Source organism: Salmo salar, chromosome 06 (assembly GCF_965601325.2).
Source record: "Salmo salar chromosome 06, fSalSal1, whole genome shotgun sequence".
NCBI lineage: Eukaryota > Metazoa > Chordata > Actinopteri > Salmoniformes > Salmonidae > Salmo > Salmo salar.
The window spans coordinates 5,026,373-5,052,500 of NC_138296.1; the positions used below are offsets into that span (position 1 = coordinate 5,026,373).

Here is a 26,128-nt window from a genome sequence, read left to right on the forward strand (position 1 = left end):
TATATTAGTTATAGAAAATGTAAACAGACAGTTTGATGGCTCGTGTTGAGTCGTTACTGTAGTTTGCTGATTTAACAAAATAACCTGACTGTAGTTAGTAATTCCTGACTAGCATAGCTACGTCTTTGTCAAACGTTAGCGTAGCCACCTAAAATGCAAGCTATTGGGTGGGTATAATTTGTGGAACGTTCCAACAGGAATCCGTTGTAAAGTACAAGGTTGTCAACAAACAATGCATACAAAGTAGCACGATCAAGTCACCTAGCTAACTAGCTGCCGAATAGGCATCAACTCACCACATAGCTTATTCTTAATGTTTGTCCATAGGCTACCAGAGTGAGGACAGACATTTTTCGGGAATAAACCTGGTGAGGGAAAAACTTAATGAAATAGCTCACTCCCTACCCGGTATCTTATTCTGCCTCTATACAACTTTATATGCGTTGTTTGTTGGCAATTTTGTTATTTACGAAGTTTTTGGAACAGAATCCTGTTGGAACGTTCCACAAATTATACCACCCCCAAGCTATTTAGCTAGCTAAATAAAAATGGAGTTAGCTAGAGAAGATGGCCATGGAAACAATTCTTAAATTGTCTGTTATAATCAACTAGCTAAACAACATCCACCGGACTGGCATAAGTTACTATCACCCTGAAACCTTTCACCAACCCTTGCAGTTCAGTTTAGAGACAACGCATTAATTGACATCCCTTTTATGCAAGAAGCAGGACTTCCATGTTTCTTAAATGTCTCAGACCTTGCTTCTTCCACCAATTCACATGTGTGACCCACCTTGTTTGTACAGCACCAAATATACACTACATCACCAAAAGTATGTGGACACCCCTTCAAATTAGTGGATTCTGCTATTTCAGCCACACCCGTTGCTGACTGGTGTATAAAATCTAGCACACAGCCATACAATCTCTATTAAATAAAAGCCATGCAATCTACATAGACAAACATTGGCAGTAGAATGGCCCGTACTGAAGAGCTTAGTGACTTTCAACGTGGCACCGTCATAAGATGCCACTTTTCCAACAAGTCAGTTTGTAAAATTTCTACCCTGCTAGAGCTGCCCTGGACAACTGTACTGATAAGTACTGTACTGTGCTGATAAGTGAAAATGTCTAGGAGCAACAACGGCTCAGCCGCGAAGTGGTAGTCCTCACAAGCTCACAGAACGGGACCACTGAAGCATGTAGCAACACTCACTACCGAGTTCCAAACTGCCTCTGAAGGCAACGTCAGCACAAGAACTGTTCGTCGGGAGCTTCATGGGCTCTCGAGTGGCGCAGCGGTCTAAGGCACTGCATCTCGGTGCTAGAGGTGTCACTACAGACCCTGGTTCGATTCCAGGCTGTATCACAACTGGCCGAGTCCCATAGGGCGGCGCACAATTGGCCCAGCGTCATTCGGGTTTGGCTGAGGTAGGCCCTCATTGTAAATAAGAATTTGTTCGTAACTGACTTGTCTAGTTAGATAAAGGTTAAATAAAAAAAATGAAATGGGTTTCCATGGCCGAGCAGTCGCAATCCAAGATCACAATGCCAAGCGTCAGGTTGAGTGGTGGAAAGCTCATCACCATTGGAATCTGGAGCAGTGGAAACATGTTGTCTGGAGTGATGAATCACGCTTCACCTTCTGGCAGTCCAATGGAAGAATCTGGGTTTGGTGGATGCCAGGAGAAAGCTACCTGCCCCAATTTCATGGTTCCGGCTAGGCCCCTTAGTTAGAGTGAAGGGAAATCTTAACGCTACAGCAAAGATGTTTTTGTGGCAACAGTTTGGGGAAGGCCCTTTACTGTTTCAGCATGACAATGCCCCCGTGCACCAAGCGAGGTCCGTACAGAAATGGTTTGTTGATCGGTGTGGAAGAACTTGACTAGCCTACACAGAGCCCTGACCTCAAGCCCATCAAACTACTTTGGGATGAATTGGAACGCCAACTGCGAGCCAGGCCTAATCGCCCAACATCAGTGCCCGACCTCACTAATGCTCTTGTGGCTGAATGGAAGCAAGTCCCTGCAGCAATGTTTCAACATCTAGTGGAAAGCCTTCCCAGAAGAGTGGAGGCTGTTATAGCAGCAAAGAGGGGACCAACTCCATATTAATACCCATGATTATGGAATAAGATGTTTGACGAGCAGGTGTCCACATACTTTTGGTCATGTAGTTTATTACACAGCCCCAAATAACATCTAGCTAATGTGGTCAGAGGTGTGGCTAGCTAACTAACATGACTTATCATGCGAAGTGCTTTAAGTCATCAAGGACAGAAATCACTCTTTTGCCCTCCCCTACATCTCCCCCTCCCTTCCTTCCCTGCATCTCTCCCCTTTCCCGCCTCCCCTCCCTCCTCCAGGACAGCTCAGTGTCAGAGCTGGAGGTTGCCGCAGGGGCAGAGCAAGCTCAGGACAGTGAAAGAGACAGGGACATGGCCAGAGACAGGGACAAGAGTAGGGCTAGCTTGGCCCAGACCTCAGCCTCAGAGCTGCCCTGTACCTCCCATAGCAGCAGTAGACCCAATCTGCTGTCACCGTTCACTGCAGGGGACTACGTCCTTAGCTCCAGCCTCTCAGCATGCTCCCTGCTCCCAGAGGTAGGACCACCAGAGCAGACAGAGCAAAGCTCTGATATATGGAGTTGTTTTAAGGTCATACCAAGGATCATTTTGCTATTTGATTTTGAATTTTAAGACCCCTTGAAGTATAAAAAAAAAAGAACACGTATTTTTTTATTAATAATTTTTGTCCTTACTGCTATTAGGGCGGCAGGTAGCCTAGTGGTTAGAGTGTTGGGCCAGTAACCGAAAGGTTGCTAGATTGAATCCCCGCGCTGCCAAGGTAAAAATCTGTTCATAGGCCGTCATTGTAAATAAGAATTAGTTTTTAACTGACTTGCCAAGTTTATTTTTTTTTACATGTATTTAACCCCATATTTTTGGTACTAATCCAGTCTCCATATATACTTCCATAAATGTTTTCCACTTCGTACCAGGGGACCTTCAGACAAGTCTTGTGAGGCCTGTGGGCGTCCTAGAGAGTCTCACCTTTACACAGAGGGTCATATTAGTGTGTAGGCCAAACTGTTCGGACGCCACAGACAGTTGGCAGATCGGCTGTACCGACTTCAGATGAGTCCCAAGTAGCTTGTCGGGTCATAGAGCAAAACGGAGAACACCGTCATGTTCGTCAGAGTCTCATCTTTCCATTGAAGGGTCAATCATTTGTAGGCTGTTTGGACGCTACAGACAATGTTCTGAGAAGACCAATTGGGATGTCTCATGGTCTGACAAACACTGCTCTAGCTCTGTCACCTTTCACTGCTGAAACACTGCTCTAGCTCTGTCACCTTTCACTGCTGAAACACTGCTCTAGCTCTGTCACCTTTCACTGCAGAAACACTGCTCTAGCTCTGTCACCTTTCACTGCTGAAACACTGCTCTAGCTCTGTCACCTTTCACTGCTGAAACACTGCTCTAGCTCTGTCACCTTTCACTGCAGAAACACTGCTCTAGCTCTGTCACCTTTCACTGCAGAAACACTGCTCTAGCTCTGTCACCTTTCACTGCAGAAACACTGCTCTAGCTCTGTCACCTTTCACTGCTGAAACACTGCTCTAGCTCTGTCACCTTTCACTGCTGAAACACTGCTCTAGCTCTGTCACCTTTCACTGCTGAAACACTGCTCTAGCTCTGTCACCTTTCACTGCTGAAACACTGCTCTAGCTCTGTCACCTTTCACTGCAGAAACACTGCTCTAGCTCTGTCACCTTTCACTGCAGAAACACCGCTCTAGCTCTGTCACCTTTCACTGCAGAAACACTGCTCTAGCTCTGTCACCTTTCACTGCAGAAACACTGCTCTAGCTTAAATTGATGGATTTCTATGGGGCTTTTTTAAAATGCTAATTCGATTTCAGCGGGTGCGCGGTCATTGACCTTAGGGGGTTAACCTCTAAAAGTCTATCTCTCTCTCCCCCGCTCGCTCTCTCTCCATCTCACCTTCTCTCTCCCCCTCCCTTCCATCCCTCTCTCCATCTCCCCCGCTCTCTCACCATCTCCCCCGCTCGCTCTCTCCATCTCACCTTCTCTCCACTCTCTCTCCCCCTCCCTTCCATCCCTCTATCTCTCCATCTCCCCCGCTCTCTCACCATCTCCCCCACTCTCTCACCATCTCCCCCGCTCTCTCACTCCATCTCCCCCGCTCGCTCTCCATCTCACCTTCTCTCTCCTCTCTCTCCCCCTCCCTTCCATCCCTCTCTCTCCTCCAGGGGGCTGTTGAGCCGATGCAGATCGATGCTGACCCCCAGGAAGACCAACAGAATACTCCAGACACCAACTATGTGGTGGAAAACCCCACACTGGTACGTTACTATAGCACTAAACTAGCCCTAGCACTGGTACGTTACTATAGCACTAAACTAGCCCTAGCACTGGTACGTTACTATAGCACTAAGCTAGCCCTAGCACTGGTACGTTACTATAGCACTAAGCTAGCACTGGTACGTTACTATAGCACTAAGCTAGCACTGGTACGTTACTATAGCACTAAGCTAGCACTGGTACGTTACTATAGCACTAAGCTAGCACTGGTACGTTACTATAGCACTAAACTAGCCCTAGCACTGGTACGTTACTATAGCACTAAGATAGCCCTAGCACTGGTACGTTACTATAGCACTAAGCTAGCACTGGTACGTTACTATAGCACTAAGCTAGCACTGGTACGTTACTATAGCACTAAGCTAGCACTGGTACGTTACTATAGCACTAAGCTAGCACTGGTACGTTACTATAGCACTAAGCTAGCACTGGTACGTTACTATAGCACTAAGCTAGCACTGGTACGTTACTATAGCACTAAGAAGGCACTGGTACGTTACTATAGCACTAAGCTGGCACTGGTACGTTACTATAGCACTAAGCTGGCACTGGTACGTTACTATAGCACTAAGCTAGCACTGGTACGTTACTATAGCACTAAGCTAGCACTGGTACGTTACTATAGCACTAAGCTAGCCCTAGCACTGGTACGTTACTATAGCACTAAAGTAGCCCTAGCACTGGTACGTTACTATAGCACTAAGCTAGCCCTAGCACTGGTACGTTACTATAGCACTAAGCTAGCCCTAGCACTGGTACGTTACTATAGCACTAAGCTAGCCCTAGCACTGGGACATTACTATAGCACTAAGCTAGCACTGGTACGTTACTATAGCACTAAGCTAGCACTGGGACATTACTATAGCACTAAGCTAGCACTGGGACATTACTATAGCACTAAGCTAGCCCTAGCACTGGGACGTTACTATAGCACTAAGCTAGCCCTAGCACTGGGACATTACTATAGCACTAAGCTAGCACTGGGACATTACTATAGCACTAAGCTAGCCCTAGCACTGGGACGTTACTATAGCACTAAGCTAGCACTGGTACGTTACTATAGCACTAAACTAGCCCTAGCACTGGTACGTTACTATAGCACTAAGCTAGCCCTAGCACTGGTACGTTACTATAGCACTAAGCTAGCCCTAGCACTGGGACATTACTATAGCACTAAGCTAGCACTGGTACGTTACTATAGCACTAAGCTAGCCCTAGCACTGGGACGTTACTATAGCACTAAGCTAGCACTGGTACGTTACTATAGCACTAAGCTAGCACTGGGACGTTACTATAGCACTAAGCTAGCCCTAGCACTGGGACATTACTATAGCACTAAGCTAGCCCTAGCACTGGGACGTTACTATAGCACTAAGCTAGCACTGGTACGTTACTATAGCACTAAGCTAGCACTGGTACGTTACTATAGCACTAAGCTAGCCCTAGCACTGGGACATTACTATAGCACTAAGCTAGCACTGGGACGTTACTATAGCACTAAGCTAGCCCTAGCACTGGGACATTACTATAGCACTAAGCTAGCCCTAGCACTGGGACATTACTATAGCACTAAGCTAGCCCTAGCACTGGGACATTACTATAGCACTAAGCTAGCACTGGGACGTTACTTCAGCACTAAGCTAGCCATAGCACTGGGACGTTACTATAGCACTAAGCTAGCACTAGCACTGGGACATTACTATAGCACTAAGCTAGCACTGGGACATTACTATAGCACTAAGCTAGCACTGGGATGTTACTATAGCACTAAGCTAGCACTGGGACGTTACTATAGCACTAAGCTAGCACTGGGACGTTACTATAGCACTAAGCTAGCACTGGGATGTTACTATAGCACTAAGCTAGCACTGGTACGTTACTATAGCACTAAGTTAGCACTGGTACATTACAATAGCACTAAGCTAGCCCTAGCACTGGGACGTTACTATAGCACTAAGCTAGCCCTAGCACTGGGACGTTACTATAGCACTAAGCTAGCCCTAGCACTGGGACGTTACAATAGCACTAAGCTAGCCCTAGCACTGGGACGTTATTATAGCACTAAGCTAGCCCTAGCACTGGGACATTACTATAGCACTAAGCTAGCCCTAGCACTGGGACGTTACTATAGCACTAAGCTAGCACTGGGACGTTACTATAGCACTAAGCTAGCACTGGGACGTTACTATAGCACTAAGCTAGCCCTTGCACTGGCACGTTACTGACTGTATCTTCCTTAGCTTTGTAGGTCTACTTCTATATTCTATGCTAAACACTGAACTAAATGAAGTCAGTCTGTCACATACTCCTATCATGTGTTATCTTCTCACTGTTATGTCTCTCTCTCTCACTCTTCCTCTCTCAATCTCGCTGTCTCTCGCTCTCTGTCTCTCTCTGTCTTTCAATCTCGCTGCCTCTCGCTGTCTCTCTCTCAATCTCTCTTTTGTCTCCCTGTCTCTCTCTCTCTTTCATCTCTCCTGGTCTCCCTCTCTAGGACCTGGAGCAGTTTGCGTCCAGCTACAGCGGTCTGATGCGTATTGAGAGACTGCAGTTCATAGCACAACATTGTCCCCAGCTCCGTGCCGAGGCCCTGAAGATGGCCCTGTCCTTCGTCCAGAGGACCTTCAACGTAGACGTGTACGAGGAGATCCACCGCCGACTCACCGACGCCAAGCGGTGAGGAGTGTGTGTGTGAGTGAAGTGGAGCCTATATAAGGTACAAAAGTGTGTGTGTGTGTGAGATCCCGCATGTGTGCATACGTCCCTAACATCTCTGTCTATTCCCAGACAGGCGCAGGGTGTCCCTGACGCGGTGCCTGATGGGCTGGTGGAGGCCCCTCTCCTGGACACAGCCTGGGCAGAGAGCACCAGGAAAAAGGCCCTGCTCAAACTGGAGAAGCTGGACACTGACCTCAAGAACTACAAGGGAAACTCCATCAAAGAGAGCATCAGGTAACTAGCTACGGGGGAAACTCAAGTAGACATTGTTTTCACTGTGTTACGTGTGTCACAAGCAGTGGAGATGGAACTCGGACAACATGCATGGCTAGAACCTAGGACATCTGCTGGGTTTACACACATCCAGTGCTTTTAACGTCATGAGAGGGAGCGTGCAAGACAAGTGCACACTTTGGGATAAGGTTGGAGAATGTAGACACAGCCAGTGATGTGGTAGAGGAGAGGAAGGACCTCAAAACTCAAATGGAACCAGTCTACTACTCAACAAGTTCTCTCTCTGGATTTTCCCCTCTCCCCCCCTCTCTCCTCCCTCTCCCCTCCCTCTCTCTGTCTGTTCAGGCGGGGTCATGATGACCTAGGGGACCACTATTTAGACTGTGGAGATCTCAGCAACGCCCTTAAGTGTTACAGCCGAGCCCGAGACTACTGCACTAGTGCCAAGCATGTCATCAACATGTGTCTGAACGTCATCAAGGTACTATGACCTCATTAACACGTGCCTCCGAAATGAATGTTTATGAATGTCATGTCAACTTTTATCAAGTTGTCTTCACTTGGTCAAGTCCATACATGAGGATTGTCTGACCTAACATCCTTGGAAGGTTTCTCAAACCTCTCTCTCTCTCTCTCTCTCTCTCTCTCTTTCTCTTTCTCGCTAGGTTAGCGTTTACCTCCAGAACTGGTCCCATGTACTTAGCTATGTCAGCAAGGCAGAATCCACTCCAGAGATAGCTGAGGTTAGTACTGAATGACTGAACTATAACCTTTCCATCGTACCTTCCTAGTGAGAGAAACTTGTAAAATCAAGCAGTATGAGAATTTGTTCAATATATTTTCTCCTTTTAAATTGTTGTGTGTGTATAGTAGGTTCGAATATAGCCTTCACACTGAGAGAAAATCACTGACTTATCTCCGCTTGCTTGTTCTTCTAGCAACGAGGAGAGAGAGACAGTCAGAACCAATCTGTCCTCACCAAACTAAAATGTGCTGCGGGTAAGATATCATATTATACTTTTAGGAGGACCACTGAAGTCTGCAGCTAAGACATTATACTATACTGTTAGGAGGACCGCTGAAGTCTGCAGCTAAGACATTATACTATACTGTTAGGAGGACCGCTGAAGTCTGCAGCTAAGACATTATACTATACTGTTAGGAGGACCGCTGAAGTCTGCAGCTAAGACATTATACTATACTAGTATTATACTGTGAGGAGGACCACTGAAGTCTGCAGCTAAGACATTATACTATACTGTTAGGAGGACCACTGAAGTCTGCAGCTAAGACATTATATTATACTGTTAGGAGGACCACTGAAGTCTGCAGCTAAGACATTATACTATACTAGTATTATACTGTGAGGAGGACCACTGAAGTCTGCAGCTAAGACATTATACTATACTGTTAGGAGGACCGCTGAAGTCTGCAGCTAAGACATTATACTATACTAGTATTATACTGTTAGGAGGACCACTGAAGTCTGCAGCTAAGACATTATACTATACTGTTAGGAGGACCGCTGAAGTCTGCAGCTAAGACATTATACTATACTGTTAGGAGGACCACTGAAGTCTGCAGCTAAGACATTATACTATACTGTTAGGAGGACCGCTGAAGTCTGCAGCTAAGACATTATACTATACTGTTAGGAGGACCGCTGAAGTCTGCAGCTAAGACATTATACTATACTGTTAGGAGGACCGCTGAAGTCTGCAGCTAAGACATTATACTATACTAGTATTATACTGTGAGGAGGACCACTGAAGTCTGCAGCTAAGACATTATACTATACTGTTAGGAGGACCGCTGAAGTCTGCAGCTAAGACATTATACTATACTAGTATTATACTGTGAGGAGGACCACTGAAGTCTGCAGCTAAGACATTATACTATAGTGTTAGGAGGACCACTGAAGTCTGCAGCTAAGACATTATACTATACTGTTAGGAGGACCGCTGAAGTCTGCAGCTAAGACATTATACTATACTGTTAGGAGGACCGCTGAAGTCTGCAGCTAAGACATTATACTATACTGTTAGGAGGACCGCTGAAGTCTGCAGCTAAGACATTGTACTATACTGTTAGGAGGACCGCTGAAGTCTGCAGCTAAGACATTATACTATACTGTTAGGAGGACCACTGAAGTCTGCAGCTAAGACATTATACTATACTGTTAGGAGGACCGCTGAAGTCTGCAGCTAAGACATTATGCTATACTGTTAGGAGGACCGCAGCTAAGACATTATACTATACTGTTAGGAGGACCGCTGAAGTCTGCAGCCAAGACATTATACTATACTAGTATTATACTGTTAGGAGGACCACTGAAGTCTGCAGCTAAGACATTATACTATACTGTTAGGAGGACCACTGAAGTCTGCAGCTAAGACATTATACTATACTAGTATTATACTGTTAGGAGGACCGCTGAAGTCTGCAGCTAAGACATTATACTATACTGTTAGGAGGACCACTGAAGTCTGCAGCTAAGACATTATACTATACTAGTATTATACTGTGAGGAGGACCACTGAAGTCTGCAGCTAAGACATTATACTATACTAGTATTATACTGTTAGGAGGACCACTGAAGTCTGCAGCTAAGACATTATACTATACTAGTATTATACTGTTAGGAGGACCACTGAAGTCTGCAGCTAAGACATTATACTATACTGTTAGGAGGACCACTGAAGTCTGCAGCTAAGACATTATACTATACTAGTATTATACTGTTAGGAGGACAACTGAAGTCTGCAGCTAAGACATTATACTATACTGTTAGGAGGACCACTGAAGTCTGCAGCTAAGACATTATACTATACTGTTAGGAGGACTGCTGAAGTCTGCAGCTAAGACATTATACTATACTGTTAGGAGGACCGCTGAAGTCTGCAGCTAAGACATTATACTATACTGTTAGGAGGACCGCTGAAGTCTGCAGCTAAGACATTATACTATACTGTTAGGAGGACCGCTGAAGTCTGCAGCTAAGACATTATACTATACTAGTATTATACTGTTAGGAGGACCGCTGAAGTCTGCAGCTAAGACATTATACTATACTAGTATTATACTGTTAGGAGGACCACTGAAGTCTGCAGCTAAGACATTATACTATACTGTTAGGAGGACCGCTGAAGTCTGCAGCTAAGACATTATACTATACTGTTAGGAGGACCACTGAAGTCTGCAGCTAAGACATTATACTATACTGTTAGGAGGACCGCTGAAGTCTGCAGCTAAGACATTATACTATACTAGTATTATACTGTTAGGAGGACCGCTGAAGTCTGCAGCTAAGACATTATATTATACTGTTAGGAGGACCACTGAAGTCTGCAGCTAAGACATTATACTATACTGTTAGGAGGACCGCTGAAGTCTGCAGCTAAGACATTATACTATACTAGTATTATACTGTTAGGAGGACCGCTGAAGTCTGCAGCTAAGACATTATACTATACTGTTAGGAGGACCACTGAAGTCTGCAGCTAAGACATTATACTATACTGTTAGGAGGACCACTGAAGTCTGCAGCTAAGACATTATACTATACTGTTAGGAGGACCACTGAAGTCTGCAGCTAAGACATTATACTATACTGTTAGGAGGACCGCTGAAGTCTGCAGCTAAGACATTATGCTATACTGTTAGGAGGACCGCAGCTAAGACATTATACTATACTGTTAGGAGGACCGCTGAAGTCTGCAGCTAAGACATTATACTATACTAGTATTATACTGTTAGGAGGACCACTGAAGTCTGCAGCTAAGACATTATACTATACTGTTAGGAGGACCGCAGCTAAGACATTATACTATACTGTTAGGAGGACCGCTGAAGTCTGCAGCTAAGACATTATACTATACTGTTAGGAGAAACCACAAGAAGTCTTAGGTCATATTAGGTAATAAAACCTATTTTTAAGTTGTGAGTTTCAAATGTTTCTCTTGACCTGCCCCCCCCCCCCAGGTTTGGCAGAGCTGGCCTCTAGAAAGTACAAACCGGCCGCCAAGTGCTTCCTCCAGGCTTCATTTGACCACTGCGACTTCCCAGAGGTCAGATATCAATATATCCCCCTATCTCTGACCCCAAATCACTTGACCCCGCCCCCCCAACTCACTTGACCCCGCCCCCCCCCCCCTCCCAACTCACTTAACCCCCCCCCCAACTCACTTGACCCCCCCCCCCCCCACTCACTTGACTCTGTCCCCCAACTCACTTGACCCCGCCCCCCCCCCACTCACTTGACCCCGCCCCCCCACTCACTTGACCCCCCCCCACTCACTTGACCCCGCCCCCCCAACTCACATGACCCCGCCCCACAACTCACTTGACCCCGCCCCACAACTCACTTGACCCCGCCCCCACAACTCACTTGACCCCGCCCCCCCAACTCACTTGACTATGTCCCCCAACTCACTTGACCCCGCCCCCCCACTCACTTGACCCCGCCCCCCCACTCACTTGACCCCGCCCCCACAACTCACTTGACCCCGCCACCCCCACAACTCACTTGACCCCGCCACCCCCACAACTCACTTGACCCCGCCCCCCGACTCACTTGACCCCGCCCCCACAACTCACCTGCCCGCCCCCCAACACTCCATTATAATGGTATGGTACCTCACCATATCTGGTCTGAGCCATGACGTTGCTGTGTACATGGAGTGTTATTAGTTGTATTTGGATTGAGGAGTTGTAACCTGTTGTGGGTCCCCTCCCCAGCTCCTGTCCCCCAGTAATGTAGCGGTGTATGGAGGGATGTGTGCCCTGGCCACCTTTGACAGACAGGAACTACAGAAGAACATCATCTCCAGCAGGTAGGCTCCCTACGCAGGGTGCACCACACTTAGTCGTCCCCTCCAGGTAACTGCTAACTCTGTTAAAGAACAATGTGCTTCATTGTTCTCTCCATCAAGTGGAAGTCCTTGATGACAACTGTTATGGAGAGGAACAGCTTGTTGAGTGATGACTGATTTCAGTACATATTGAAATGTCAGCACCTCTTTTCCCTCGCTTTCTCTCTCTCCTATCTCTCCCTCTCCTATCTCTCCTATCTCTCCCTTTCCCCTGTCCCTCTCATCTATCTCTCCTCTCTCTCTCTCTCTCCTATATCTCTCTCTCCTATCTCTCCCTCTCCCCTGTCCCTCTCATCTATCTCTCCTCTCTCTCTCTCTCCTATATCTCTCTCTCCTATCTCTCCCTCTCCCCTATCTCTCTCATCTATATCTCTCTCTCCCTCTCCCCTGTCCCTCTCATCTATCTCTCCCTCTCCCCTATCTCTCTCATCTATCTCTCATCTCTCCCTCTCCCCCTCATCTATCTCTCCTCTCTTTCCTATCTCTCCCTTTCCCCTGTCCCTCTCATCTATCTCTCCTCTCTCTCTCTCTCTCCTATATCTCTCTCTCCTATCTCTCCCTCTCCCCTGTCCCTCTCATCTATCTCTCTCTCTCCTATATCTCTCTCTCCTATCTCTCCCTCTCCCCTATCTCTCTCATCTATATCTCTCTCTCCCTCTCCCCTGTCCCTCTCATCTATCTCTCCCTCTCCCCTATCTCTCTCATCTATATCTCTCTCTCCCTCTCCCCTGTCCCTCTCATCTATCTCTCCCTCTCCCCTATCTCTCTCATCTATCTCTCATCTCTCCCTCTCCCCCTCATCTATCTCTCCTCTCTTTCCTATCTCTCCCTTTCCCCTGTCCCTCTCATCTATCTCTCCTCTCTCTCTCTCCTATATCTCTCTCTCCTATCCCTCTCATCTCTCCTCTCTCTCTCCTATCTCTCCCTCTCCCCTATCTCTCTCATCTATATCTCTCTCTCCTCTCTCCCTCTCCCCTGTCCCTCTCCCCTATCTCTCCCTCTCCCCTATCTCTCTCTCTCCCCTATCTCTCTCTCTCATCTATCTCTCCTCTCTCTCTCCTATCTCTCCCTCTCTTTCCTATCTCTCTCTCCTATCTCTCCCTCTCCTATATTTCTCCTCTCTCTCCTATCTCTCCCTCTCCTATATTTCTCCTCTCTCTCCTATCTCTCCCTCTCCTATATCTCTCTCCTCTCTCTCTCCTATCTCTCTCCTATATCTCTCCTCTCTAGCTCCTTTAAGTTGTTTTTAGAGTTGGAGCCCCAGGTGCGTGACATAATCTTCAAGTTTTACGAATCACAGTACGCATCCTGTCTGAAACTACTGGACGAGATGAAGGTAAGGAAGAAAACAGTTTTATATGGACAGTTACAGGCTGACTAGATGATGTTAAGGAAGAAAACAGTTTTATATGGACTGTTACAGGCTGACTAGATGAAGGTAAGGAAGAAAACAGTTTTATATGGACTGTTAGAGGCTGACTAGATGATGTTATGGAAGAAAACAGTTTTATATGGACTGTTACAGGCTGACTAGATGATGTTAAGGAAGAAAACAGTTTTATATGGACTGTTACAGGCTGACTAGATGATGTTAAGGAAGAAAACAGTTTTATATGGACTGTTACAGGCTGACTAGATGATGTTAAGGAAGAAAACAGTTTTATATGGACTGTTACAGGCTAACTAGATGAAGGTAAGGAAGAAAACAGTTTTATATGGACTGTTACAGGCTGACTAGATGATGTTAAGGAAGAAAACAGTTTTATATGGACTGTTAGAGGCTAACTAGATGATGTTAAGGAAGAAAACAGTTTTATATGGACTGTTACAGGCTGACTAGATGATGTTAAGGAAGAAAACAGTTTTATATGGACTGTTACAGGCTGACTAGATGATGTTAAGGAAGAAAACGTTTTTATATGGACTGTTACAGGCTGACTAGATGATGTTATGGAAGAAAACAGTTTTATATGGACTGTTACAGGCTGACTAGATGATGTTAAGGAAGAAAACAGTTTTATATGGACTGTTAGAGGCTAACTAGATGATGTTAAGGAAGAAAACAGTTTTATATGGACTGTTACAGGCTGACTAGATGATGTTAAGGAAGAAAACAGTTTTATATGGACTGTTACAGGCTGACTAGATGATGTTAAGGAAGAAAACAGTTTTATATGGACTGTTACAGGCTGACTAGATGATGTTAAGGAAGAAAACAGTTTTATATGGACAGTTACAGGCTAACTAGATGATGTTAAGGAAGAAAACAGTTTTATATGGACTGTTACAGGCTGACTAGATGATGGTAAGGAAGAAAACAGTTTTATATGGACTGTTACAGGCTGACTGCAAAATATAAATGGAAAAACTATTTATATTGCCACTCAGTAATGTTGATTGAATTAGTCTTGGGATTGTTTTTTAATTTCATTTAAACTCATTGAACAAATTCTTATTTTACAGGGACAGATTTTTACCTTGTCAGCTCGGGGATTCGATCCAGCAACCTTTTGGTTACTGGCCCAACGCTCTAACCACTAGGCTACCTGCCTCCCCTCTGACCACTAGGCTACCTGCCGCCCCTCTGACCACTAGGCTACCTGCCGCCCCTCTGACCACTAGGCTACCTGCCTCCCCTCTAACCACTAGGCTACCTGCCGCCCCTCTAACCACTAGGCTACCTGCCGCCCCTCTAACCACTAGGCTACCTGCCGCCCCGCTGACCACTAGGCTACCTGCCGCCCCTCTGACCACTAGGCTACCTGCCTCCTCTAACCACTAGGCTACCTGCCGCCCCTCTGACCACTAGGCTACCTGCCTCCTCTAACCACTAGGCTACCTGCTACCTGCTCTAACCACTAGACTACCTGCCGCCCCTCTAACCACTAGGCTACCTGCCGCCCCTCTAACCACTAGGCTACCTGCCGCCCCTCTAACCACTAGGCTACCTGCCGCCCCTCTAACCACTAGGCTACCTGCCGCCCCTCTGACCACTAGGCTACCTGCTACCGCTCTAACCACTAGGCTATCTTCTACCTGCTCTAACCACTAGGTTACCTGCCACCCCTCTAACCACTAGGCTACCTGCCACCCCTCTAACCACTAGGCTACCTGCCACCCCTCTAACCACTAGGCTACCTGCCGCCCCTCTAACCACTAGGCTACCTGCCGCCCCTCTAACCACTAGGCTACCTGCCGCCCCTCTAACCACTAGGCTACCTGCCGCCCCTCTAACCACTAGGCTACCTGCCACCCCTCTAACCACTAGGCTACCTGCCACCCCTCTAACCACTAGGCTACCTGCCGCCCCTCTAACCACTAGGCTACCTGCCGCCCCTCTAACCACTAGGCTACCTGCCGCCCCTCTAACCACTAGGCTACCTGCCGCCCCTCTAACCACTAGGCTACCTGCCGCCCCTCTAACCACTAGGCTACCTGCCGCCCCTCTAACCACTAGGCTACCTGCCACCCCTCTAACCACTAGGCTACCTGCTACCTGCTCTAACCACTAGGCTACCTGCTCTAACCACTAGGCTACCTGCCGCCCCTCTAACCACTAGGCTACCTGCCGCCCCTCTAACCACTAGGCTACCTGCCGCCCCTCTAACCACTAGGCTACCTGCCTCCTCTAACCACTAGGCTACCTGCTACCTGCTCTAACCACTAGGCTACCTGCCGCCCCTCTAACCACTAGGCTACCTGCCGCCCCTCTGACCACTAGGCTACCTGCCGCCCCTCTGACCACGAGGCTACCTGCCGCCCCTCTGACCACGAGGCTACCTGCCGCCCCTCTGACCACGAGGCTACCTGCCGCCCCTCTGATCACGAGGCTACCTGCCGCCCCTCTGACCACGAGGCTACCTGCCGCCCCTCTGACCACGAGGCTACCTGCCGCCCCTCTGACCACGAGGCTACCTGCCGCCCCTCTGACCACGAGGCTACCTGCCGCCCCTCTGACCACGAGGCTACCTGCCGCCCCTCTGACCACGAGGCTACCTGCCGCCCCTCTGACCACGAGGCTACCTGCCGCCCCTCTGACCACGAGGCTACCTGCCTCCCCTCTGACCACGAGGCTACCTGCCTCCCCTCTGACCACGAGGCTACCTGCCTCCCCTCTGACCACGAGGCTACCTGCCGCCCCTCTGACCACTAGGCTACCTGCCGCCCCTCCGACCACTAGGCTACCTGCCTCTAACCACTAGGCTACCTGCCGCCCCTCTGACCACGAGGCTACCTGCCGCCCCTCTGACCACGAGGCTACCTGCCGCCCCTCTGACCACGAGGCTACCTGCCTCCCCTCTGACCACTAGGCTACCTGCCGCCCCTCCGACCACTAGGCTACCTGCCTCTAACCACTAGGCTACCTGCCTCTAACCACTAGGCTACCTGCCTCTAACCACTAGGCTACCTGCCTCTAACCACTAGGCTACCTGCCGCCCCTCTGACCACGAGGCTACCTGCCTCCCCTCTGACCACTAGGCTACCTGCCGCCCCTCCGACCACTAGGCTACCTGCCTCTAACCACTAGGCTACCTGCACTAGGCTACCTGCCGCCCCTCTGACCACTAGGCTACCTGCCGCCCCTCTGACCACTAGGCTACCTGCCGCCCCTCTGACCACTAGGCTACCTGCCGCCCCTCTGACCACTAGGCTACCTGCCGCCCCTCTGACCACTAGGCTACCTGCCGCCCCTCTAACCACTAGGCTACCTGCCGCCCCTCTAACCACTAGGCTACCTGCCGCCCCTCTAACCACTAGGCTACCTGCCTCCTCTAACCACTAGGCTACCTGCTACCTGCTCTAACCACTAGGCTACCTGCTCTAACCACTAGGCTACCTGCCGCCCCTCTAACAACTAGGCTACCTGCCGCCCCTCTAACCACTAGGCTACCTGCTACCTGCTCTAACCACTAGGCTACCTGCCGCCCCTCTAACCACTAGGCTACCTGCCGCCCCTCTGACCACTAGGCTACCTGCCGCCCCTCTGACCACTAGGCTACCTGCCGCCCCTCTGACCACTAGGCTACCTGCCGCCCCTCTGACCACTAGGCTACCTGCCGCCCCTCTGACCACTAGGCTACCTGCCGCCCCTCTGACCACTAGGCTACCTGCCGCCCCTCTGACCACTAGGCTACCTGCCGCCCCTCTAACCACTAGGCTACCTGCCGCCCCTCTAACCACTAGGCTACCTGCCGCCCCTCTAACCACTAGGCTACCTGCCGCCCCTCTAACCACTAGGCTACCTGCCGCCCCTCTAACCACTAGGCTACCTGCCGCCCCTCTAACCACTAGGCTACCTGCCGCCCCTCTAACCACTAGGCTACCTGCCGCCCCTCTAACCACTAGGCTACCTGCCGCCCCTCTAACCACTAGGCTACCTGCCGCCCCTCTAACCACTAGGCTACCTGCCTCCTCTAACCACTAGGCTACCTGCTACCTGCTCTAACCACTAGGCTACCTGCTCTAACCACTAGGCTACCTGCCGCCCCTCTAACAACTAGGCTACCTGCCGCCCCTCTAACCACTAGGCTACCTGCCACCCCTCTAACCACTAGGCTACCTGCCGCCCCTCTAACCACTAGGCTACCTGCCGCCCCTCTAACCACTAGGCTACCTGCCGCCCCTCTGACCACTAGGCTACCTGCCGCCCCTCTGACCACTAGGCTACCTGCCGCCCCTCTGACCACTAGGCTACCTGCCGCCCCTCTGACCACTAGGCTACCTGCCGCCCCTCTGACCACTAGGCTACCTGCCGCCCCTCTGACCACGAGGCTACCTGCCGCCCGTCTGACCACGAGGCTACCTGCCGCCCCTCTGACCACGAGGCTACCTGCCGCCCCTCTGACCACGAGGCTACCTGCCGCCCCTCTAACCACTAGGCTACCTGCCGCCCCTCTAACCACTAGGCTACCTGCCGCCCCTCTAACCACTAGGCTACCTGCCGCCCCTCTAACCACTAGGCTACCTGCCGCCCCTCTAACCACTAGGCTACCTGCCGCCCCTCTAACCACTAGGCTACCTGCCGCCCCTCTGACCACTAGGCTACCTGCTACCTGCTCTAACCACTAGGCTACCTGCTCTAACCACTAGGCTACCTGCCGCCCCTCTGACCACTAGGCTACCTGCTACCTGCTCTAACCACTAGGCTACCTGCCGCCCCTCTGACCACTAGGCTACCTGCCGCCCCTCTGACCACTAGGCTACCTGCCGCCCCTCTGACCACTAGGCTACCTGCCGCCCCTCTGACCACGAGGCTACCTGCCGCCCGTCTGACCACGAGGCTACCTGCCGCCCCTCTGACCACGAGGCTACCTGCCGCCCCTCTGACCACGAGGCTACCTGCCGCCCCTCTAACCACTAGGCTACCTGCCGCCCCTCTAACCACTAGGCTACCTGCCGCCCCTCTAACCACTAGGCTACCTGCCGCCCCTCTAACCACTAGGCTACCTGCCGCCCCTCTAACCACTAGGCTACCTGCCGCCCCTCTGACCACTAGGCTACCTGCTACCTGCTCTAACCACTAGGCTACCTGCTCTAACCACTAGGCTACCTGCCGCCCCTCTAACCACTAGGCTACCTGCTACCTGCTCTAACCACTAGGCTACCTGCCGCCCCTCTGACCACTAGGCTACCTGCCGCCCCTCTGACCACTAGGCTACCTGCCGCCCCTCTGACCACTAGGCTACCTGCCGCCCCTCTGACCACTAGGCTACCTGCCGCCCCTCTGACCACGAGGCTACCTGCCGCCCCTCTGACCACGAGGCTACCTGCCGCCCCTCCGACCACTAGGCTACCTGCCTCTAACCACTAGGCTACCTGCCGCCCCTCTGACCACGAGGCTACCTGCCGCCCCTCTGACCACGAGGCTACCTGCCGCCCCTCTGACCACGAGGCTACCTGCCGCCCCTCTGACCACGAGGCTACCTGCCGCCCCTCTGACCACGAGGCTACCTGCCGCCCCTCTGACCACGAGGCTACCTGCCGCCCCTCTGACCACGAGGCTACCTGCCGCCCCTCTGACCACGAGGCTACCTGCCGCCCCTCTGACCACGAGGCTACCTGCCGCCCCTCTGACCACGAGGCTACCTGCCGCCCCTCTGACCACGAGGCTACCTGCCGCCCCTCTGACCACGAGGCTACCTGCCTCCCCTCTGACCACGAGGCTACCTGCCGCCCCTCCGACCACTAGGCTACCTGCCTCTAACCACTAGGCTACCTGCCTCTAACCACTAGGCTACCTGCCGCCCCATGGCTCAAAAACAACTGGGATTTGAATGTGCACCTAACACCAATGCCCTTCCTCTCTTTCTCCTCCTCTCTCTCTCTGTCTCCTCTTCTCTCCTGCAGGATAACCTTCTATTGGACCTGTACCTGGCCCCCCACGTTAGAACACTGTACACACAGATCAGAAACAGAGCCCTTATACAGGTGAGACACACAGAGAGATCAGAAACAGAGCCCTTATACAGGTGAGACACACAGAGAGATCAGTCAGAGCCCTTATACAGGTGAGACACACAGAGAGATCAGAAACAGAGCCCTTATACAGGTGAGACACACAGAGAGATCAGTAAGAGCCCTTATACAGGTGAGACACACAGAGAGATCAGTCAGAGCCCTCCTACAGGTAAGACACACAGAGAGATCAGGTGAGACACACAGAGAGATCAGTAAGAGCCCTTATACAGGTGAGACACACACAGAGAGATCAGTCAGAGCCCTCCTACAGGTGAGACACACAGAGAGATCAGGTGAGACACACAGAGAGATCAGTAAGAGCCCTTATACAGGTGAGACACACACAGAGAGATCAGTCAGAGCCCTCCTACAGGTGAGACACACAGAGAGATCAGGTGAGACACACACAGAGAGATCAGTCAGAGCCCTCCTACAGGTGAGACACACAGAGAGATCAGGTGAGACACACACAGAGAGATCAGTCAGAGCCCTCCTACAGGTAAAACACACAGAGAGATCAGTAAGAGCCCTTCTACAGGTAAAACACACAGAGAGAGATCAGTCAGAGCCCTCCTACAGGTGAGACACACACAGAGAGATCAGTCAGAGCCCTCCTACAGGTGAGACACACACACACACAGAGAGATCAGTCAGAGCCCTCCTACAGGTGACACACACAGAGAGATCAGTCAGAGACCTCCTACAGGTGAGACACACAGAGAGATCAGTCAGAGCCCTGCTACAGGTGACACACACAGAGAGAGATCAGTCAGAGCCCTCCTACAGGTAAGACACACAGAGAGAGATCAGTCAGAGCCCTCCTACAGGTGAGACACACAGAGAGATCAGTCAGAGCCCTCCTACAGGTGAGACACACAGAGAGATCAGTCAGAGCCCTCCTACAGGTGAGACACACAGAGAGATCAGTCAGAGCCCTCCTACAGGTGAGACACACAGAGAGATCAGTCAGAGCCCTCCTACAGGTGAGACACACAGAGAGATCAGTCAGAGCCCTCCTACAGGTAAGACACACAGAGAGATCAGTCAGAGCCCTCCTACAGGTAAAACACACAGAGCGATCAGTCAGAGCCCTCCTACAGGTAAAACACATAGAGAGATCAGTCAGAGCCCTCCTACAGGTGAGACACACAGAGAGATCAGTCAGAGCCCTGCTACAGGTGACACACACAGAGAGAGATCAGTCAGAGCCCTCCTACAGGTAAAACACACAGAGAGAGATCAGTCAGAGCCCTCCTACAGGTAAAACACACAGAGAGATCAGTCAGAGCCCTCCTACAGGTAAAACACACAGAGAGATCAGTCAGAGCCCTCCTACAGGTAAAACACACAGAGAGATCAGTCAGAGCCCTCCTACAGGTGAGACACACAGAGAGATCAGTCAGAGCCCTCCTACAGGTAAGACACACAGAGAGATCAGTCAGAGCCCTCCTACAGGTAAAACACACAGAGAGATCAGTCAGAGCCCTCCTACAGGTGAGACACACACAGAGAGATCAGTCAGAGCCCTCCTACAGGTGAGACACACACAGAGAGATCAGTCAGAGCCCTCCTACAGGTGAGACACACACAGAGAGATCAGTCAGAGCCCTCCTACAGGTAAAACACACAGAGAGATCAGTCAGAGCCCTCCTACAGGTAAAACACACAGAGAGATCAGTCAGAGCCCTCCTACAGGTAAAACACACAGAGAGATCAGTCAGAGCCCTCCTACAGGTAAAACACACAGAGAGAGATCAGTCAGAGCCCTCCTACAGGTGAAACACACACAGAGAGATCAGTCAGAGCCCTCCTACAGGTAAAACACACAGAGAGAGATCAGTCAGAGCCCTCCTACAGGTGACACACAGAGAGATCAGTCAGAGCCCTCCTACAGGTAAACACACACAGAGAGATCAGTCAGAGCCCTCCTACAGGTAAAACACACAGAGAGAGATCAGTCAGAGCCCTCCTACAGGTAAAACACACACAGAGAGATCAGTCAGAGCCCTCCTACAGGTGAGACAGTCATGGCACCATGACATAACACAACACACTTTTCAGTGTTTTAAACCTGGATTCCTTTCCTTCATATCCCTACATCACCTGTGTTGTGTGTGAGTACTTCAGCCCAAGTTGTTAACCTGGTGTGTGTGTGTGTGTGTCAGTACTTCAGCCCAAGTTGTTAACCTGGGTGTGTGTGTGTGTGTGTCAGTACTTCAGCCCAAGTTGTTAACCTGGTGTGTGTGTGTGTGTGTCAGTACTTCAGCCCAAGTTGTTAACCTGGTGTGTGTGTGTGTGTGTGTGTCAGTACTTCAGCCCAAGTTGTTAACCTGGTGTGTGTGTGTGTGTGTGTGTCAGTACTTCAGCCCAAGTTGTTAACCTGGTGTGTGTGTGTGTGTCAGTACTTCAGCCCAAGTTGTTAACCTGGTGTGTGTGTGTGTGTGTCAGTACTTCAGCCCAAGTTGTTAACCTGGTGTGTGTGTGTGTGTGTGTCAGTACTTCAGCCCAAGTTGTTAACCTGGTGTGTGTGTGTGTGTGTGTCAGTACTTCAGCCCAAGTTGTTAACCTGGTGTGTGTGTGTGTGTGTGTCAGTACTTCAGCCCAAGTTGTTAACCTGGTGTGTGTGTGTGTGTGTCAGTACTTCAGCCCAAGTTGTTAACCTGGTGTGTGTGTGTGTGTGTGTCAGTACTTCAGCCCAAGTTGTTAACCTGGTGTGTGTGTGTGTGTCAGTACTTCAGCCCAAGTTGTTAACCTGGTGTGTGTGTGTGTGTCAGTACTTCAGCCCAAGTTGTTAACCTGGTGTGTGTGTGTGTGTGTGTCAGTACTTCAGCCCAAGTTGTTAACCTGGTGTGTGTGTGTGTGTGTGTGTGTCAGTACTTCAGCCCAAGTTGTTAACCTGGTGTGTGTGTGTGTGTGTGTCAGTACTTCAGCCCAAGTTGTTAACCTGGTGTGTGTGTGTGTGTGTCAGTACTTCAGCCCAAGTTGTTAACCTGGTGTGTGTGTGTGTGTGTGTCAGTACTTCAGCCCAAGTTGTTAACCTGGGTGTGTGTGTGTGTGTGTCAGTACTTCAGCCCAAGTTGTTAACCTGGTGTGTGTGTGTGTGTGTGTCAGTACTTCAGCCCAAGTTGTTAACCTGGTGTGTGTGTGTGTGTGTGTGTCAGTACTTCAGCCCAAGTTGTTAACCTGGTGTGTGTGTGTGTGTGTCAGTACTTCAGCCCAAGTTGTTAACCTGGTGTGTGTGTGTGTGTGTGTCAGTACTTCAGCCCAAGTTGTTAACCTGGTGTGTGTGTGTGTGTCAGTACTTCAGCCCAAGTTGTTAACCTGGTGTGTGTGTGTGTGTGTCAGTACTTCAGCCCAAGTTGTTAACCTGGTGTGTGTGTGTGTGTGTGTCAGTACTTCAGCCCAAGTTGTTAACCTGGTGTGTGTGTGTGTGTGTGCAGTACTTCAGCCCAAGTTGTTAACCTGGTGTGTGTGTGTGTGTCAGTACTTCAGCCCAAGTTGTTAACCTGGTGTGTGTGTGTGTGTGTCAGTACTTCAGCCCAAGTTGTTAACCTGGTGTGTGTGTGTGTGTGTGTCAGTACTTCAGCCCAAGTTGTTAACCTGGTGTGTGTGTGTGTGTGTGTGTCAGTACTTCAGCCCAAGTTGTTAACCTGGTGTGTGTGTGTGTGTGTGTCAGTACTTCAGCCCAAGTTGTTAACCTGGTGTGTGTGTGTGTGTGTCAGTACTTCAGCCCAAGTTGTTAACCTGGTGTGTGTGTGTGTGTGTGTCAGTACTTCAGCCCAAGTTGTTAACCTGGTGTGTGTGTGTGTGTGTGTGTGTGTCAGTACTTCAGCCCAAGTTGTTAACCTGGTGTGTGTGTGTGTGTGTCAGTACTTCAGCCCAAGTTGTTAACCTGGTGTGTGTGTGTGTGTCAGTACTTCAGCCCAAGTTGTTAACCTGGTGTGTGTGTGTGTGTGTCAGTACTTCAGCCCAAGTTGTTAACCTGGTGTGTGTGTGTGTGTGTGTGTCAGTACTTCAGCCCAAGTTGTTAACCTGGTGTGTGTGTGTGTGTGTGTCAGTACTTCAGCCCAAGTTGTTAACCTGGTGTGTGTGTGTGTGTGTCAGTACTTCAGCCCAAGTTGTTAACCTGGTGTGTGTGTGTGTGTGTCAGTACTTCAGCCCAAGTTGTTAACCTGGTGTGTGTGTGTGTGTGTGTGTGTGCAGTACTTCAGCCCAAGTTGTTAACCTGGTGTGTGTGTGTGTGTGTGTCAGTACTTCAGCCCAAGTTGTTAACCTGGTGTGTGTGTGTGTGTGTGTCAGTACTTCAGCCCAAGTTGTTAACCTGGTGTGTGTGTGTGTGTGTCAGTACTTCAGCCCAAGTTGTTAACCTGGTGTGTGTGTGTGTGTGTCAGTACTTCAGCCCAAGTTGTTAACCTGGTGTGTGTGTGTGTGTGTGTCAGTACTTCAGCCCAAGTTGTTAACCTGGTGTGTGTGTGTGTGTGTGTGTCAGTACTTCAGCCCAAGTTGTTAACCTGGTGTGTGTGTGTGTGTGTGTCAGTACTTCAGCCCAAGTTGTTAACCTGGTGTGTGTGTGTGTGTGTCAGTACTTCAGCCCAAGTTGTTAACCTGGTGTGTGTGTGTGTGTGTGTGTGTCAGTACTTCAGCCCAAGTTGTTAACCTGGTGTGTGTGTGTGTGTGTGCAGTACTTCAGCCCAAGTTGTTAACCTGGTGTGTGTGTGTGTGTGTCAGTACTTCAGCCCAAGTTGTTAACCTGGTGTGTGTGTGTGTGTCAGTACTTCAGCCCAAGTTGTTAACCTGGTGTGTGTGTGTGTGTGTGTGTCAGTACTTCAGCCCAAGTTGTTAACCTGGTGTGTGTGTGTGTGTGTGTCAGTACTTCAGCCCAAGTTGTTAACCTGGTGTGTGTGTGTGTGTGTGTGTCAGTACTTCAGCCCAAGTTGTTAACCTGGTGTGTGTGTGTGTGTGTGTCAGTACTTCAGCCCAAGTTGTTAACCTGGTGTGTGTGTGTGTGTGTCAGTACTTCAGCCCAAGTTGTTAACCTGGTGTGTGTGTGTGTGTGTCAGTACTTCAGCCCAAGTTGTTAACCTGGTGTGTGTGTGTGTGTGTGTGTCAGTACTTCAGCCCAAGTTGTTAACCTGGTGTGTGTGTGTGTGTGTGTGCAGTACTTCAGCCCAAGTTGTTAACCTGGTGTGTGTGTGTGTGTGTCAGTACTTCAGCCCAAGTTGTTAACCTGGTGTGTGTGTGTGTGTGTGTGTCAGTACTTCAGCCCAAGTTGTTAACCTGGTGTGTGTGTGTGTGTCAGTACTTCAGCCCAAGTTGTTAACCTGGTGTGTGTGTGTGTGTGTCAGTACTTCAGCCCAAGTTGTTAACCTGGTGTGTGTGTGTGTGTGTGTGTCAGTACTTCAGCCCAAGTTGTTAACCTGGTGTGTGTGTGTGTGTGTGTGTGTGTGTGTGCAGTACTTCAGCCCAAGTTGTTAACCTGGTGTGTGTGTGGTGTGTGTGTCAGTACTTCAGCCCAAGTTGTTAACCTGGTGTGTGTGTGTGTGTGTGTCAGTACTTCAGCCCAAGTTGTTAACCTGGTGTGTGTGTGTGTGTGTGTGTCAGTACTTCAGCCCAAGTTGTTAACCTGGGTGTGTGTGTGTGTCAGTACTTCAGCCCAAGTTGTTAACCTGGTGTGTGTGTGTGTGTGTCAGTACTTCAGCCCAAGTTGTTAACCTGGTGTGTGTGTGTGTGTGTGTCAGTACTTCAGCCCAAGTTGTTAACCTGGTGTGTGTGTGTGTGTGTGTCAGTACTTCAGCCCAAGTTGTTAACCTGGTGTGTGTGTGTGTGTGTGTCAGTACTTCAGCCCAAGTTGTTAACCTGGTGTGTGTGTGTGTGTGTGTCAGTACTTCAGCCCAAGTTGTTAACCTGGTGTGTGTGTGTGTGTGTGTCAGTACTTCAGCCCAAGTTGTTAACCTGGTGTGTGTGTGTGTGTGTCAGTACTTCAGCCCAAGTTGTTAACCTGGTGTGTGTGTGTGTGTGTCAGTACTTCAGCCCAAGTTGTTAACCTGGTGTGTGTGTGTGTGTGTGTCAGTACTTCAGCCCAAGTTGTTAACCTGGTGTGTGTGTGTGTGTGTCAGTACTTCAGCCCAAGTTGTTAACCTGGTGTGTGTGTGTGTGTGTGTGTCAGTACTTCAGCCCAAGTTGTTAACCTGGTGTGTGTGTGTGTGTGTGTCAGTACTTCAGCCCAAGTTGTTAACCTGGTGTGTGTGTGTGTGTGTGTCAGTACTTCAGCCCAAGTTGTTAACCTGGTGTGTGTGTGTGTGTGTCAGTACTTCAGCCCAAGTTGTTAACCTGGGTGTGTGTGTGTGTGTGTGTGTCAGTACTTCAGCCCAAGTTGTTAACCTGGTGTGTGTGTGTGTGTGTCAGTACTTCAGCCCAAGTTGTTAACCTGGTGTGTGTGTGTGTGTGTCAGTACTTCAGCC

At 49.8% G+C, this 26,128-nt stretch overlaps 1 protein-coding gene across 4 annotated transcripts in view; it reads left to right on the forward strand.

Annotated features, from left to right (window-relative positions):
* Positions 1–26,128, forward strand: part of LOC106606204 (COP9 signalosome complex subunit 1) — a 30,095-nt gene that overhangs the window by 417 nt on the left and 3,550 nt on the right. The window contains exons 1-11 of one of the 4 annotated variants that reach the window (XM_045719604.2): positions 2,225–2,602; positions 4,275–4,367; positions 6,881–7,062; positions 7,174–7,338; positions 7,684–7,819; positions 8,004–8,081; positions 8,277–8,337; positions 11,320–11,405; positions 12,076–12,170; positions 13,440–13,545; positions 19,557–19,637. In XM_045719604.2, the coding sequence (XP_045575560.2) occupies positions 2,240–2,602; positions 4,275–4,367; positions 6,881–7,062; positions 7,174–7,338; positions 7,684–7,819; positions 8,004–8,081; positions 8,277–8,337; positions 11,320–11,405; positions 12,076–12,170; positions 13,440–13,545; positions 19,557–19,637 (1,446 nt within the window). In that variant the 5' untranslated portion in view covers positions 2,225–2,239. Of the gene's footprint in view, positions 1–2,224; positions 2,603–4,274; positions 4,368–6,880; positions 7,063–7,173; positions 7,339–7,683; positions 7,820–8,003; positions 8,082–8,276; positions 8,338–11,319; positions 11,406–12,075; positions 12,171–13,439; positions 13,546–14,672; positions 15,467–19,556; positions 19,638–26,128 lie in introns of those variants that run through there. The other 3 variants (XM_045719606.2, XM_045719608.2, XM_045719607.2) reach the window with 3 other exon arrangements.